Here is a 17,080-nt window from a genome sequence, read left to right as displayed (position 1 = left end):
TAGCTTTGGCCGATTGAAGCCACGCACGTTGCACACCTCCACCCTCTGTGCTTTCCGTCTAGACTGACCCGTTTCTCATTCGTCTCTCCGCAATCAATGCTCGCACCCCACGTCTCATGTCGCCATTGCATACCTACTGTTTGTTATCATCAGCTATGGAACGAAGAAAACATCTATAGCGTGTATCACAACTTATCGAACATCTGGATTCCAGAACACCGCATTGACTTTGTTTGATCCACCATGCGCCAGTTCGACAATGTCTCGATATCGCCATGGGCAAACCCATACGCCAGCGCCAGCACAAACACTGGCAAGAACTTCTATGCTACCGCGACCCAACCACAGACTCAGCCTGTCTACCGCCGCGTAGTTGCACCTACTCCGAAATTCTCTTACACGGGCATTGCGCACGTGATTGATGATAAGGGTAGCAATGATGAGCAAGCAGGTATGCTTGGAATATGCTATGTCTAACATGTCCAATTGACCACTGTAGAATCAGGAAGCGCTTCGACGGCACCAGATGCCTCAGAGCCACTAGCTGTGTCAGAAGCCACACCAGTAGAGGTCACATCTTCTGCCATACCAGAAGTGCCTCCCCCAGGGGAACCTTCAGTAACTACAGATACACCTTTAGCAACAGTCCCCGCAGAAACTATACCCGAAGACCCACCAACGCAACAAGCAGAGGCTGTCTCCAGTAGTGGAGATGATGTTGTGGCAGCCGAAGTCGTGACCGAGGACGTCAAAGATGAACCTCCGGGACCAAGCGATGCCACGAACGTCGAAGTACTGCCGCCTCCGCCGGCTTCACAAGTACCGGTGGAGGTTGAACCTGCCGCACCTGAAGCAGGGCCACCAGCACCAGAGGTTTCGCCAGTACTCCCTAGTGAGCCTGTGCCGCCTCCGCCACCAGCGCCACCCGTGGATGCAACACCTGAGCCTGTAGTCGTTGAGAGTGAGAAGAGTGGTGAGTCCGAGCAGGCCGCTCAAGAGCCCCCGAAATCCCCAACCGAAAAGTTTGTCCACTTTGCCTCTGACACGAAAGACCCAGACGCCGCAAAAAAGAAGAAACAATTGGCGTTTGGTAAAGGCAAGGCCACCGCGTTTGTTCGTCCCAGGAAGCCCTCGATATCCGTTCCCCCTCCGTCGCCGCCGAAGGAGGAAAAGAAGAAGGTTATGACCCCAATCAGCATCATCAAAAAGGAGCGCAGGGGTTCGTTGCTCTCAGCATTGGCAAGTGAGAAACTGATATCCAGCAAAGCGGATGGTAGGAAGTCAAGAGGGAAGAAATCTAGTAATGATGGAAGTCCACCACCAGGTGATGATGGGTCGGTCGTAATTATTGATGGAGATGCACCCCCTTCAGACGTATCCGAAAGCGTCATAATCGAGGAACCCACCGAAGACGCTTCAGAATCGATCGTGAGCGAGACCGTACCCCCACCACCACCGCCGAATGATACTCTAGCCGTGGTAGAAGAGGTCGCTATCGGCGAGGACACTATGGAGGCACAAGATAAAGCAGTCACGGACAGCCCTCCGGCTGAAGATAACGTGCCCATCGTTGCCGAACCCGCTGCTGATGCCGAACCATTGTCGGCAGAAACGCCCGTAGATACTCCTGAGCCATCTGGTGATGCAGCACCACAGCCTGACGTTCCTGTCGCCGCTATTGAAGATGCTAGTGCTACTGAGCCCGTAACAGAGGAGACTGCCGCGACCGATCCCGTCACCGAAGATACCCCTTCCTCCTCGGAAGAGCCGGCAATGGATGCGGCTCCCGAAGAACCAGCTTCTACACCAGAGCCACCTGTAGAAGCTTTGGATGCCACAAGCGATGAGCCACAACCATCCAGCGAAGCGGAATCCGGACAAGAACAAGCTTCAACAGACAGCGGAGACGTGGTCGTGCCAGAAATAGCATCTTCAGACGAAGTGAAGCCAGCCGAAGCGGATAGCTCTGTTGAAGCGACACCAGAGCCAGCAGAAGAACCTGTCGTCGCGGAAGAACCTGTCATCGCGGAAGAGGAAGCCAGCCTGCCTGCAGTGGAGGATACACCTACCACTGAGGACTCAGCCGTAGTTGAAGAACCACCCTCTGCTGTGGAAGAGGCGCCGGCTGTCGAAGAACAACCTCCTGCTCCGGAAGAAACACCGGCAGCTAACGATCCGCCAGCTACCGAAGAGACGTCCGCTGTTGAGGAGGCGGGTGTCGTAGACGAACCACCTGCGGTTGAACAGACAACCACTGCCGAAACGGCACCCTCTGGAGAAGAGACGACGTTTGCAGACGAACAAGCTCCGACTGAAGAAGTACCTGCTGTTGATGAGACGACTGCTCCTGCAGAGTCGGCCACTACTGAGGAACCATCCCCCTCCGGAGATACTTCAGATACTGAAGATACCCCCGTTACCGAGAAACCGTCCTCGATTGAAGTGGCACCGGCTGTTGAGGAGACAGCCGCTGCCGGAGAAGAAGCTTCTCAGGCTGACAATATGCCCGATGCTCCAGACACAGCTGCTGCAGAGGAGACACCATCCTCTACAGACAGCCCCGCCACTGACGACACCCCAGCTATTGAAGACTCACCGGCACCCGAAGACACTCCTGCCACAGAGGACACACCGACTGTTGAAGAGACTTCTGCACCTGAAGAACTACCAAAGACTGAAGAAGAAATCATTGTCGACGAGTCACCTGCTACTGAAGAGACACCAGCCAGTGAGGCGACTATTGCCGCTGAAGCGATAGCTACTTCCGACGAATTGCCTACTGTTGAGGAGGCACCCACAGCTGAGACACCTGCTGCTGAAGACATACCTGCTGCTGAAGACATACCACCTAATGAGTCTTCTCAGGCTGAGGTAGTAGAAGTTACTGCTGAACCAGAGCCAGAACAGAGTGTTGCCCAAGAACAGCCTTTAGCCGACGAGAAGCAAGATGTCGAAACATCTCCTGCAGCGGATCAAGAGCCTCCGGTTGAGACCTCACCAGCAGCAGAACAGGTCGATGCTGCACCTCAAAATACTTTGAATGAAGGAGAATCTGATGGGTCTCAACCCTCGGCTGTTGAAGATTCTTCCCTAGAACTTCCCACTACTGAAGAAGCTCCGGAGCCTGAGACTGTCACATCCGACGACCTGCCGGCGACTGAGAAGGATGACGAAGTTGAAGTTGTAGATGCTGGAGAACCGGAGGCCAAGCCGCTGACAGATGTCGCTGAGTCAGATAAGTCGTGTGCTGATACCACGGGTAAGTTCACTTCTCGCTTACCGTCAAGTCACGGGCGACACCGAACCATGTGAGATTGTAATCAATGCTGACAACATCACAGATGAGTTGCAAGCCGATGACACGACTGAAACTTCAGTCACAGTAAACGCACCCGTACCTACTCCAGCCGACGACGCTAGCGAGTCTACAACAGCGCCACAAGAAGCGGATTCTTCAAGTGCTTCTCAGTCGACTGAGGACGACGTACCGACACCTTCACCTGAGGACACCCAAACAACCGAAGTCATGGCTGATGTAGCACAAGGCGAGCCTGTTGTAGCGACCGAAGGCACCGCTGATACTGAAGGTGCCAACAATGAGCCAGATGATAAGGCAATCATTGCACCTCTCGAAGTCGTGACAGCGGAGACTGTAGCAAACGATGAGGACATGGCGACCGCAGACACTATGCAAGATATTTCCGATTGGGAGAAAGATGAAAACGATGTCAGCGATATAGGTATCTCCGACTGGGAAATTGACGATGATGCTTCATCGCAGGCTGGTGAGAGCGACACCAACCCTTCTGAGCACCAAGACTTTGAAGACGACAGCATCGCTCAAGATACATCTGAGCCTACACCAGAAACAGAGAAGCCAACAGATCAGCAGGAACCCGAGGTCGTAGAGCAGGTTCAGCAGATCGACACTGCAGCCTCTGTTCCGCCTACCGATGTCGTCGTTGAGGACGAGCAGCCTGCCGGCGACACATATACGACTCTTGAACCAGAGGCGTCGGAGCAGAACGATGCTACGCAACGAGGCCCAGACGAGACACAAGATGAGGAGCCCTCAACCTCTGACCCAACAGCAGAGCTATGTGAGCCACCAGAGACGGTCTCTGAAGCTCATGAAACCGCAATCGATCAAGAGCCAATCCAAGTCGAAGTTGATTCGCCTAGTCAAGACGATACTGGAGATGCAAAGCCCACTACTGGTAGTCAGGATGTCGTCGACACAGCTGACAATGTGCCTACACCACAAGAACCCGACACAAGTATCAGCCAACCAGATGCATCAGAGGAGAACACCATCAGCGATTCGGGCACGGACGCACCAGAGGATGCGACTGTACACGAATCGCCGGCCGCTGAGTTGGAGCCGGCGGTGAATGGCGAGGCTGCCAAGGACAGCGAGCAAGTCATAGTCTCGGCTACACCCGATGACGTGGAGAATCCAGATGCATGCACAGGTACGTATATGCTATGTTTTTTGTGTTTCACATCTTTATGTTGTACATGCACTTCTTTTCGCTGGCTCAATTACGCACGTTTCCACGATAGCGCGCCATTTAGGCGGCGAATCGGGCTAGCAAGCAGCGGTGGGAATGCCCCATTGGACGCCCCATATTTTCCTTTGGCCCACCTGCCAGCACATTCTGCGGACTTTCTGCCACCGCTGCGACTAGCTTATCGTCACGTGGAAGTTTGTATGTCGCCATGAAATTCGGGCTGCGATACATGCGTCGCAATTTGTCGACGTTGCAAGATGCGTGGTTTTGCTCCGCGCTAGCCCTGCCGCTTGTGATTTGGCTCCCGACATCCCCGTCATATCTGAATCTCGTCTTCTTTTTTTTTCGTGATTGTACTTCTGCTTGCACACCAGCGACATTTCTCCCCTCTCGAAAGTGGTCATGTACCACAGCGGCTGACCTGGTGCAGCCGAGACTGAAGCAGCTCTACCCAACCTTGACGATAATTTGAACGAACCATGCGCAAGCATCCCGGCTGACGCGACAAGCGAAGTCAGCCCAGACCCTGTCTCCAAAGAAGCTGACGTTGAGACGCCGATTGAACAACCAGCGATTGAAGAGAACCATACGGAAGACGCCGTGGGCGATTCAACTGTTGTTCAAGATAATCCTCAAACGACCGATCATGATGTTGTAGTAGCAAACATTGCGCTAGCAGAAGCCGAACCCTACTCTCCACCAGACATGCCGACCAAGAAAGCGCCGGAAGTGGTACGTATGAAGATGTGGTCGATTTTGAGATGACTTACACATTTGTCTGTTCTTCGTTCAATAAAGTATGCTAACCTCTTATAGGTTCCCGAGGACGTTGAGTCCGATCAGAATTCGGAGGTTTCAATGGACGCGAACACTGGACCATTGCCGGATGATGGGTCAGCGAAAGAGCAGGATTCCGATGCGGGAAGTGAGTCTGGGTCTGAGTCCGAAGATGATAACTGGTCTTCGTCTGAGGTATCTGCTGCGCCTCCGGCATCCGAAGTTCCACAAGCCGACGACACGCCTGACTCGGCACCCGCTCAAGATGAAACAGCCAATGCCGAAGATGTTCCGCCGAGTGAGGATGCTGCTGTCGCTGTTACCGAGCCTGATGCGCCGCCGGAGGGCCAGTCAATTGTTGATGACGATGCTGGCTCAGATGACGAGTCTGCTTCGGAGCTTTCCTCAAAAGGCCATGAAGAGGAACAGAGTACGGTGTCGGTGGAAGATGCCGCGAACCCTGACGATGAAGAAGCTGCCGAGAGTCAGGAGCCATCAGTAGAATCCGCCCCAGTCACGGAAACGCCTCCAGGGTTATCGCTCGAAGTAAATGTCGCAACATCTGAGATTATCCCAGAGGCGGAGTCCCCAGCATCGGAGGTCGACGACCCATCTGATCCCGCTCTCGAAACGGTTTTAGAGGAAGAACAGGCCGGCGATGATGATGCTGGTGCTGTTATCCAAGAAGAGTCAGCCAATGACGACTCCTTGGTATCAACAGAAGGGTCCACTGGGCCTGAAGAAGAGGTAGCAGCAGCTATGGAAGTGCCCGAGCCGGCTGATGCACCAGGAGTAGAAGAAGAGGCCTCCCAGGAGGATGAGGCTCATAAAGCCTCTCTGGTGAGCGGATCTGACAGTCAGAGCGAGATGGGAGAGTCGATCTCACCACCGGAGGACCTTGTTGACGCCGAGAACGATGTTACTCAGGCTTCAATCGACACGGAAGAAACAGACGATGGCGTACCGGAAGCTGAAGATTCAATGATCGAGGAGGCCGCTAATGCCGAGGAGCAAGCATCTGAAGCGGGAGATGCACCAACGACTGAGCAAGAGGCGGAACAGCCCACCGAAACAGAGACAGCGGAAGCAGTCGCAGAGGAACCTGAAGCGGAGCCAGTAGAACCAGATGCTGATATAGACAACACTGACGAGGCGTCGGCTGACGAGGTCGACGATACGCAAGAACCGGCGGCGACGCCAGATGAAGCCCCTGAAGCTGAGCCTGATGTAGCCGAGGAGGACGAACCCGTCGACCCTGCACCTGTAGAGGAATCGGTCGATATTCAGCCAGCATCTCCTGTTGAGGACGCACCAGATTCGCCTGCTGAGGAGGCCAGTTCAGATGATGGTTCTGAAGATGCTGTGGAGGATCATGAACCATCAGCAGTTGAGGTAAGCCAAGAGAAGGATGCCGAGGCGGAGGAAGCACAAGCCTCACCGGAGCCAGCGCCAGCAGATGATACACCACCTGAAGAGGCTGCAGCAGAGGTAGTAGAGGCACCTGCCGAGCCTGCTGAACTAGTGGTAGAAGACGATATTGTCGAAGAAGCTGCCGCAGCCGTTCATGACCCACCTTCCGGCCCAGAACCAGACCAAGTAGCTGAAGAACTCAACGACGACGAAGAGCCGGCACCAGCGCCTTCTGCTGAGCCCGAGGAAGAACAGCCACAGGCACCACCCGAAGAAGCCCCTGTTGAAGAGCAGCCAGAACCCGACTCTACAGCTACCGTTGAAGAGTCCGAGCCACCAGCTGAACCAATTCCGGAGGAGCCCGTGGAACTAGCTGAGGCGACAGTGGCGCCAGAGCTAACAAAAGAAGCCGAGGAACCCGCTCAACCAGAGCCAGATGCTACAGCCGAAGTTGTGGTGGAGGACGATGGTGCAAGGGATGTGTCGGCACCAGACCCAGAGGCGGAGACGGAAGAAATTGTAGCGGATAGGTCCCTCGATATTGGTGAAAGTCCGAGCGCACCTCCGCCGCCACCACCTGCCGTTGTTGCTGCATTGGTCGATACCACTGATGATCATATGGTCAAGGAGCGCGATTTTGCAGTGGAGGACGACCCATCAGCTGATACTCCCAGCCGTGAGAAGACTCGTCGCCGATATTCGCACTCCCGTCGCGAGAGTCAACACCAGTCTAGCCGTAGACGTGAAAGTGGTGCTAGCACTAGGGAACGACCAACAATGCCAATTTCGGCCGTCCCTGATGTGCCAAGAACAAGACGGCGTGACAGTATGACTGAGCGCGAAGCTGAGCGAAGAAGAGAAAGACTCCGCGAGGCCGAGAAACCGAGTAGTGGCAGCGACAGAGAGAAGGCATATGAGAAGGCATATCCAGAATACCGCTCACGCCATCGAGAAGCTAGGGGTGAAGAGAGGTACAGCAAGCGCCAACCTGCTGAGGAAGTCGACGAAGAAGCCGAAAGACAGAAACGACGTGAAGTGCGGCGAGCTGAGAGGGCTGAGAGAGAGCGGCTTGCTGCAGCAGACGCTGCCCGCCTGAAGGCTGAGGAGGAAGCGAGAAAGTTGGAGCATCGTGAGCGACGTCGTGCGGTCAGACGTGCCGAAGAAGAGCTTATGAGAGCAATGGAGGAACGTAAGAAGCTGAAAGAGGAGAAGAGGATTGCAATGGAAGAAGAGGAGAGACGTCTTCGACATGAGAAGAGGCGGCAACGACACGAGGCTGAGAAGGAGGCGAGGCGCTTGGAGCAAGAGAAGATTGAACAGGCTGCGCGCGAAGAAGAAGAGGCACGGAGGTTGCGGCGTCAGAAGAGGGCGGAGCGAGAAGCAGCCAAAGCGGCCGGTTTGAAGCCGAAGGACGAGCTTGTTGAACTTTCTCGCGATGCTGCTCGACGAGCAGCAGAGGAAGATGACGACAATGCTTCACCCCCGCCTCCATTACAGCCCACCGGCGACGAAACCCCTCCTCGTAGTGCACCGCGCAGACGCTTGAGTACTCGAGAGACTCCACCAAACGTGAAGCGCGGTAGCCTCTTTGGCGGCATCTTTGGTCGCTCGAAGCCCGATCCGACCCCACCGAGTTCGAAACCGTCCAGGTCAACTCGCGCTCGCGCAAATACTCTAGAGACGACGCCTGCCAAGTCATCGCGAAGAGAACCGGAAGCCGAGCGGCCGTCAAGCAGAGACCAATCATCAGACCAAAGCCGAGAACGTCCCGAGCGCATGCACCGCAGTCGGCGTGCTTCTCACAGTCAACGCCGCTTCGCTTCTGCAGAGGAAGAAGCTGACTACTACAAATGGAAAGAGGAGCGACGTTATATGCGCCGTCCCGAGCACGAAATGTCTGGTGGGCGGGATGGAGGGATTTCTCTTCCGCCGCCGCCTCCGCCACCTGAGGATCTACCTCCTCCACCTCCTGAGCCTTTCGAATACGAGCCAGAGCCAGAGCCCGAACCCGTCGAGCAGGCTGGATCGCCAGTGATCGAAGACGCAGCTGCAGTCGTCGGTGAACTCTCAATCTCCGATGAGGAGAGACGCGAGCGTCGTCGAAGCAGGCGTATGTCCAAGCCAGAAGAACGCCCAAAGACACGCCGTATCTCCATCGTCGAAAAAGAGAGACCATCCGGTCGTCGGGTAGAGTCTGATCGGCCCCGCGCTCGAGACCATGGCGATGAGCGGTCAAGGCCGAGACGCGGCGAGACTGACCGACGAGACAGGAGGAAGAAGAAAGAAGAGTCAAGCGGCCTTAAAGGGTTGTTTGGAGGGTTGAAGAGGAGAATTACTTGAGTTTGCAGTACCTTGAACTCACAATTGGGAATGTCCTTCTTGGGACAGACAACAGGCGTTTTAGATTGGGCGGAATTGTTCTATACCATTGACGGATTTCCTTTCATCTTAATCACCCGGGCGTCGGCGTTGGGTCTCAGCATAAGATGGGTGGGCATCTGTATGAATATGTCTGTATGTCTTTTTCCTTTAGATCAATTGACAGACCTCGCGAGAGGCACTTAGTACATACGACTCGCTTCAGCGGTAACACAATACATAAGATCATTCACTAGTACAAGATGGAGACTTGCCATGCAGAAGGGAACGTGCTGTCACTTTCCTGTTCAAGGGATATGCCTCTGATCTACTGAAGTCCATTTCGACGGCATTATCATGCTATGATTGAGCCAGCCGATGTTTGGACTCTGAAGATGCGTTGGCACTCTCTTCGCGGGTTCTGAAACGAAGCCATTTAGATCGACTCGTATACTGTCGATACACGCCAAGAGACGCTTATGAAGTAGCAATGGTTTTCCAAAAACTTTAACCAAGACCACGGAACATGTGATAAGGAATCGTAATGATCCAGATGAAGATGTTGTTATCGGTGGTCATGGTTCAGTGCGTGTCTTTGAGGTAGGGGATACTCACAAGCTCCTGCCCATACGAGATGCGGCGTCCGAGGCGTTCGAGCCGCGATGCACGATCCAGCTGGCGCACAAGGCTGCCGAGCAGTAATTCATGATACCAGGGCACCTGCAGCACTAAGCCGCTATGGAGCGATGTAAGATGTAGCCACAATCCTTTCCGATAGAGTGACCCACCTCCATAGGATTCGGGAAACCGATATATTAGCATCCACACATGGAAAATACATCGCCTCGGCCCGCACGGCAATCGTGATACCTGCGTTGGTACATGGAATCCTCCAATCACGTGTACCACGTGTGGGCGCTGAATATCGTACTAAGTCCGTAATCCCGTCACCCGTGCGTCGATCCTTCGAACACTCACTTAGCAGTGGTGGGCCTCACTCCTTTAGTAGTGTGCTGCGCACAAAGAGAGTCCTCCATCCCAAGGGAAGCAAAGAAAATGTCAAAGGATCACTAGAGTCCTTGTTTACTACTCGATCAGCCTTCCACGATAAATGTCAGTGCAGCATGCTCACAGATACGGACAAACTAGAAGACCGGAGATCGCACGTCGCATGTTCTATCTGCAAAGCCTTCGTACCAGAACATGCGTTTCGCAGATTATACCCACCGGCTCAGGCCACTCGGTTATACGATAATTGGGTTTTGCACCGGATAGCACAGTCTCACCAGGTTTAGTGCTAACCAAAGCCAAAAATTCTTAGCTACACACTAGAAAGGTCGTGGCGGTCTTTTGGCTGTAAGTGTTCGGTCCCCGTCTCTGCATGCGTAGACTTTCGAGATGCTTTTCAGCGGCACGGTGTCGGCAGTCAAGCATATTAGAAGGCATTCCCCCCACCATAAACGGAATTTCTCATCGCTCAGCTAAGCGCAGGGGGTCTTGTCCAGCTATCCTCGTTAGTTTAATGTTACGCTCATGATGCGTTTCTGTAGCCTCCCGACTGCCGTTCTGGCATTCGCCGGTGCCGTCCAATCCCTAGCGGTCGAAAAGAGGGATCTGCTTTCGGATCTCCAAAACCAGGCCCTTGAGAACCTGAAGGCTGCAGAAAAGAATGGTACTCTTGAGAAGAGCGGGGGGTGCTCTATTCTTACCGCGACCGTTCGCAAAGATTGGTAAGATTTCCGACACACTAGACAAGTAAGAAAACTAACATATTGGTCAGGGCTTTCATAAGTGCGAAGGAGCGAAAAGCATATATCAATGCTGTACAGTGTATGTTCGACGCTCCATCCAAATCCGATCCGCTTCTAGTACCTGGCGCAAAAACCCGCTACGATGACTTCGTCGCACAACACATCAACCAGACGTTAACGATCCACGGAACTGGTAACTTCTTGAGTTGGCACAGGTAGGTTATGACTTTACAAAATGTATGTGAGACATATGCTGACTTCATAACTCCACATCTGCAGGTACTTTGTGCACGGCTACGAGAAGGCATTAAGAGACGAGTGCGGATACAAAGGCTCCCAGCCGTACTGGAACTGGTTCAGCCATACAGATAACCTCACTAAGCACCCTGTCTTCGACGGCTCCGCAACAAGCATGGGCGGGGATGGTTTTTATGTGAAGCACAACGGAAGTGCGGGTGGCAAAGGCACTATTGCGCTACCTTCCGGCGCAGGAGGTGGCTGCATCAAGGACGGTCCATTCAGGAAGTAAGCCCAAGATCTCAACAATGCATAATTTGCAGCTTTCTAATATATCAGTCTCCAAATCAATCTTGGCCCTGTTTCTCCATCGATGGCCGGCGAGGCTGCGTCATCATCACCACTTGCATGGAACCCACGCTGCGCAAAGAGGGATTTGACCTCCTACGCATCCTCCACTTGGTTGACCTTGGACAACCTCTACAACGTCACCCTCGGAACAGCCTCCAAGAACATTGGTCGCTTCCAAGACGAGCTCCAGGGACGCTTTCCTGACGGCTTCCTCGGTATGCATGCCGCAGGCCATTTCGCAATTGGTGGCGATGCCGGTGATGTTTTCAGCAGCCCTACCGACCCTGCATTTTTCCTTCATCATGCTATGATCGACCACGTATGGTGGCTTTGGCAGGCGCTGCACCTCAATCAAGCCAAGTCCATCGCTGGTACGATCACTATCTTCAACCAGCCACCTAGCAGAGATGCTAGGCTTGATGACCCTATTCAGATGAACTATCTTAATCTACCAACCATAAGCAACGAGGATATGATGAGCACATTAGATGGAGAGCCGCTGTGCTACGTTTATCTGTAAAGGGCAGTTAGCGTGCTTTACTTTTGATGATGAACCCATTTCCAAGTTCAAGTCTTATGGGACGATCCAAGAGCTTCGATACTTGATGATGGCGTCTAAAAACTATCCTTCTGTCTTGAATATGTGTTCAGTTCGAAAATTGTACGCAAATGTTTTGTGACTATATTTCACACAACCGACGTTTAGATCGCAACGAATATGGAACCACAGTATGCTACCTGCATCATAAATGTCCCTTCATTCACCCTAGCAAAGCCACATGCCTTCTTCACGCCAGATTTTATCGTTGCTTTGCCCAAATGCTCAGTCGGAAGCCACAACGACGTTCGGCTTCATGATACCACCCAGTCCAATCCTTATCTTCGACATCGTATTAGTAGCCCGAAATTTCTTCCACGAGCTCTCCTGCGGTGTCGCAGTATCCCAAAGCATCCAATCTTCCTTAGCTATCTTTTTGACCTCGATAGTCCAAGAAAGAGACTCGTGATGCTTGATAGTGATATTAGTAATCGAATCATGAATATAGTTGCGCCATACTTCACTCCGCCCGAGGTAGAATATGGAATCGATCAAGTGCGGCAAAACATAATGTTTCTCGTACTCGGCGTCTTCACATTCCACGCCAAATTTAGCAACGCGCTGGAGCCGTACGTCCACGAACTGGAATGCATGTTTCAAGGGAACCAATGGCAGAAGGCTTATGGTCGAACAAGAAAGTGGTATCCTGATCAGCGAATGCCCACTGGTACTTGCTCGGTTCCGGATGAGGTCAGTGATCTATCAGTTTACAGCCTCGAGATTCACGAGGACATAAGTCTCTTTTGTCTGAAGTGATTGAAACTCGTCGTGTAATTGTCGACACGCATGAGTCAATCCGAGAGCCGTATCGCTGTATCTTGAGAGCTTCTGGTTTGTACCGTCTCTGATAGGCGGCATGTACTTCAATCCTAGCCATTGGACGAGTCGATGTTCGTAGATTTGATTGCGGATTTCTATGATGAACGTTGTTAGCAAACTTGCACTTCACTCTAGTAGACGATACTCGCCTCAGGGTGGTCGAAGCAATGATGATTATATTTGTGGACTGGGTAAAGTTATCTTGTCACTCTCTGATTCGACTGAGTGTCCAAGGTAAGTTGATTGAGTTTGAGTGATAAGTTGAGGCACCGAGTTGTAGCCAACCAGGTATTACATGTAGAGATGAGATTCAGGTAGCCATGCTAGACAATGTAGGTTGCGTTCGTAGGATTCTTGCTTTCACGACGCCCCTGCTGTGCTCCACTGGAGCTTTTGACTTCCGTATGAATTAAATCTTTGTGCGACCAGTAGAGAGCCTTGCACTCAGCTGCGCAAACACGATGGATCGCAAAGATAGTCATCTAGAATACGTGATACGGCTACGCGGGACTTGGCGGGGAAACGAGGAGATGAGCGGACATCAACATATGGTTAAAGAATTAACAGGATACTGAATGAAGTACCACCCGGCTTTACATGTGCGCAATCATCAGCTGCCCTTGCACTTCTAGATCCCATAGTTTATGCAGGGATGATGTCGGCTACGCTCCTCCAGAAGTCGCATCTCATACCGCGTCCAGCCTCCCAAGTGTACGCATCAACAAGTGTAAAGTTGTTCATAAGACCTGGTCCAGTGAAGTAGGTCGTGTTGACCGGTGAGCCGATTTCCGACGAACCAACGGCCATGACACCACCTGTCTGGTTGAGATCGAGTTGATACGGTTCGGCGACTGAGAAGGCTGGCCATTGGGTCGCGGCAGTGGTATTTGTAGTAGTGTTAGACGAAGAAGAGCCTGCTGCAACGGAAGCAGAGATTGATGGGTTGCCTTGAGTGATAAAATTTCCCCAGATATTCATGAAAGCACGCTGGAAGTCGGTGCTTAGGTATGGCACGGAGCCCAACGGTCCAAAGTACCCTTGCAAGTCCCCACCGTGGGTGGCAGGGAGAGGACTGAACTGGTACTTGTACGAGGAGCGTTCACCGCCGGTGTATGCTTCGGCCATCCAGTACGATGGGCATACGAAAGTCAGTTCAGCGTAAAGGTTATTAGCGCGCTGCTGCTGTCCTGTAGCAAGCGAGCTTTGGTCGAGCGCACTAGGCCCAGTAACACCATTCGTCGCAAACTCATCCGCGTCAGAAGAGTCTGCAGTGTTGCTAATTGGGTAATAGCGTAGAACCTTCGCGATATCAGAGTCGGTGAATTCGGGCAAGTTGTTGCGAAGCCAGGTGAGGAAGTCGTCATTGGAAGTGATGTCTTGAGGTACGAATAGAGGTCCCTCGTTGGCGTTATTTCCGATCAAAGCATTTCGCCCGTTCACACGCTTCTCGAGCAGTTGGCTGCTTGGCCCGTCTTGAATGAACACCCCGTCAGTCACTGGCAAGAAAGCCCACGTTCCGTACGTCGCAGTGTTCATCATTTCCTGAGAAGCATTCTGTAGCGTCTCCGTATCTTGCGATACCAAGCAATCGAAGATTGTGGAGGATGCGTTGCTGTATGCGGCTATTGGGCAGCCAGCGCGATTAGCAAAGGCATAGTAGTTTTGTGTCGGAATCCAGCTGTTGTAAGCGTACTGCTTAGGTAGATAGGGTGATGCAGCGATGGTGCTGCGGAACAAAGAGTCGCCCAATGAGCCACCATAGGCCATATCTTGAAGCATGACTGATCCACCGCCAGCACTTTCACCGGATATGGTGACAGCTGAAGGGTCACCTCCAAATTGGCTAACATATGTCTGCACCCACTGGAGAGCGAAGAACTGATCCAAGATTCCGGCATTCGCCACACCCTTCCGGACTACCTCGTCAGATGCGAGAAAGCCAAACGGTCCCAGCCTGTACTGAATTGATACGACGACGAAGTTGTTTCCAGTAGTCGTAAGGAGGTCAGTAAAGTCTTGCTGGCCATTGCCAGCGCCATAACCGCCACCATGGATCCATACGAGAACAGGGAGATCTGTCGCGTTGGCTGGGCTTTGGACATTGAGGAAAAGGCAATCTTCTGAGGTTTGCGGTGTTGTGCCGCCCGACTGCATGTTCGACATTCCACTGAAGCCAACTTGGGGGCATTGAGGCCCATAGGCATCTGCGGAGATGGTGGAAGTTCGATTTACGGGTGGTGTTTGGGGTCGTTGCCAGCGCAAGCCACCGGTTGGTGGAGCAGCGAAGCGAATTCTTGAAGCAGTATATCAGCATTGATTGTTCAAGGTGAGAGATGAACGTACCCTCTCCAAGTGTTTATACCAGTACTCGTGTTGCTGGAACCTTGATAGATCCCATAGCCCAGATCAATCTCTAGAGCATTACTTGTAGTACCTTGTCTCCTGCGCAAGACCTCTCTAAACGGCTGGGATTGAGGTAGTGCAGCAGCGGTACCCGATAAGGCAACGAAACTGGCGATGAGGGACGACAGCAACATGATGATGGTCGAAAGCGGCACACGTGGGTTTGAACTGGTGCTTAACTGCGCGACGCACAAGTGACTTTAAGTAGCACACGCATGCTGCGATAGAAAGATGGGACGCGTGGGTCCGGACAACCGGATTTCGATTTATCATGGCTCTCGTCCTCGGTCGAAATATCGTGCGTCGTCCCGAGACGTGCTAGATGCTGGGGATGAAGCCGTCCGTTGATCATGACACTAAAGGACAGGCCTTGCCGCAAAACGACGGCTAGTTCCTTTAGATGAAATACAAAGTAACAACCATTGGCTGACTGTCACATAACGGCTGTGTTGATCTGCCGGAGACTGGGATATACAAGCCTTCGGCCCCCTAGTTCTTAGTTTATGTAGTCAAGATAGCGTAGATTGACGAGGATCCACACTTCAAGAGAGCGTGCGTAAGACATGCAAGTCGGACATTAGACATACCATGCATGTCAATCCCCAGATTTGGGATCCATTCTATCCAGACAGTTCCCTTGGCCTACTGTCTTTGTTCCTTGATTGCTAAGCGTGTCGCTTTCGCGCTCTCGCTCACAGCGGTTAGCGTCGTAAGTCTCGGCGTGGTATATCCTGGGAGCGGTCAACGTTCTGTTCTTTGCTCATTTCTAGGAGGCAGTACAAAGGGCCGTTGACTTCCGGCCGGTCTATTGTATGCGCGAGCATGACGTTTGGCACCTGCGTGTACCTTTTGCGGGGTTAGGAGTTGTGCGGACGCTGATTCCGCCATTGCATCATGATTCCTCTAGTGTGTTGAGGTCTACGTAGGTAGCTCGGGCCTCTTCCGAAAACCATCGGAAATGAGGTTAGTAAACACCTACTGTGGGTCTCGTTGTCTATGCTGAACTCGATGGTTGATCTGGTGCTCGCAGAGGACGGACGCAGAGGTCAAGAATGGATAGTATGCATCCTGATCAGGGCCATTTGGATCAATTCTTTACCAGTGTATAGTCAAGGTACCAACTAAAGCCGGTAGATGCTATTCATCTCTTCCTCTTCTCCACTTTGAATGCCAATGCCCATGAGAAGAACATTGCGACTACCTGGCCCGCGAAGGTTGATTGCAACACATTCAACCCAAGAGGATATGGTCGCTCTTTGTCGGTACCCCTCCCTGCGGCCGCCTAGCGTGTCTTGTTGTATGTATTGAAATCTTAGCTTTTAATGGGCCTAGTTAATATCGCCAATGCTTCCACGACGCTTCAACACCATCGCGACGCTTCAATATGTCTCGCGAAGGTTTCCTTTGGGAGAAGTCGGAGTGGCCTGACGAGCGACGCTCGTGGATCAGCCTCGTCAGAACGCGCTATTTCTTGCGTCTACGAGATAATGGGTCTCTAGAAACATCATGTGTCTTCGCTGGCACATTAGCATCGTGGGTTGGGTGTGACGATGGAAATAAGAGAGCTCTCCTCACCACTGCCGATAGCTTGCTGACAGGGGTGCAAGGGATCGAGTGGGGCGGGCAAGCGAGGCATCGTTAGTGGGCTGTATCGCTGCTGCACCTCTTGACTCCGCCACCACGGCCGGAGGATGCGGCACCAATAGCTCCTGCCTTCAGTCTGACAATGGAGGCTGAGCACAAATCCGATATTATGGCCTCAGCCATCCATTTCTTCTTCATTTGCCTTGCAAGGACCGACTTGAACCCCAAACTTTCCCCTCTTGACCCTACTACTTCTCTTTTTGCTACAGCAACATTGGCGA

The 17,080-nt window shown here is 52.6% G+C and overlaps 3 protein-coding genes across 3 annotated transcripts; 2 read left to right on the top strand and 1 right to left on the bottom strand.

Annotated features, from left to right (window-relative positions):
• Window positions 1-243: 243 nt before the first annotated feature.
• ALTATR162_LOCUS3885 (uncharacterized protein) lies at window positions 244-9,038 on the top strand (the record flags this gene model as incomplete). Its single annotated transcript, XM_043311495.1, has 5 exons — window positions 244-451; window positions 500-3,259; window positions 3,342-4,472; window positions 4,942-5,243; window positions 5,328-9,038. The coding sequence occupies 5 exons, from the start codon at window positions 244-246 to the stop codon at window positions 9,036-9,038; spliced, it is 8,112 nt and encodes a 2,703-aa protein (XP_043167430.1).
• Window positions 9,039-10,592: 1,554 nt separating this feature from the next.
• On the top strand, window positions 10,593-11,915 carry ALTATR162_LOCUS3884 (uncharacterized protein; the record flags this gene model as incomplete). The annotated part of the gene is made up of 4 exons (XM_043311494.1): window positions 10,593-10,786; window positions 10,837-11,022; window positions 11,087-11,332; window positions 11,384-11,915. The coding sequence occupies 4 exons, from the start codon at window positions 10,593-10,595 to the stop codon at window positions 11,913-11,915; spliced, it is 1,158 nt and encodes a 385-aa protein (XP_043167429.1).
• Window positions 11,916-13,454: 1,539 nt separating this feature from the next.
• Window positions 13,455-15,349, bottom strand: ALTATR162_LOCUS3883 (uncharacterized protein; the record flags this gene model as incomplete). Its single annotated transcript, XM_043311493.1, has 2 exons — window positions 13,455-15,105; window positions 15,156-15,349. The coding sequence occupies 2 exons, from the start codon at window positions 15,347-15,349 to the stop codon at window positions 13,455-13,457; spliced, it is 1,845 nt and encodes a 614-aa protein (XP_043167428.1).
• Window positions 15,350-17,080: the final 1,731 nt, after the last annotated feature.

The sequence above is a fragment of the Alternaria atra genome (assembly GCF_907166805.1).
Source record: "Alternaria atra isolate CS162 genome assembly, contig: 23, whole genome shotgun sequence".
Lineage (NCBI taxonomy): Eukaryota > Fungi > Ascomycota > Dothideomycetes > Pleosporales > Pleosporaceae > Alternaria > Alternaria atra.
Note: the sequence above shows the minus strand (reverse complement) of the source record. Positions and strands in the feature narration are given on the sequence as shown.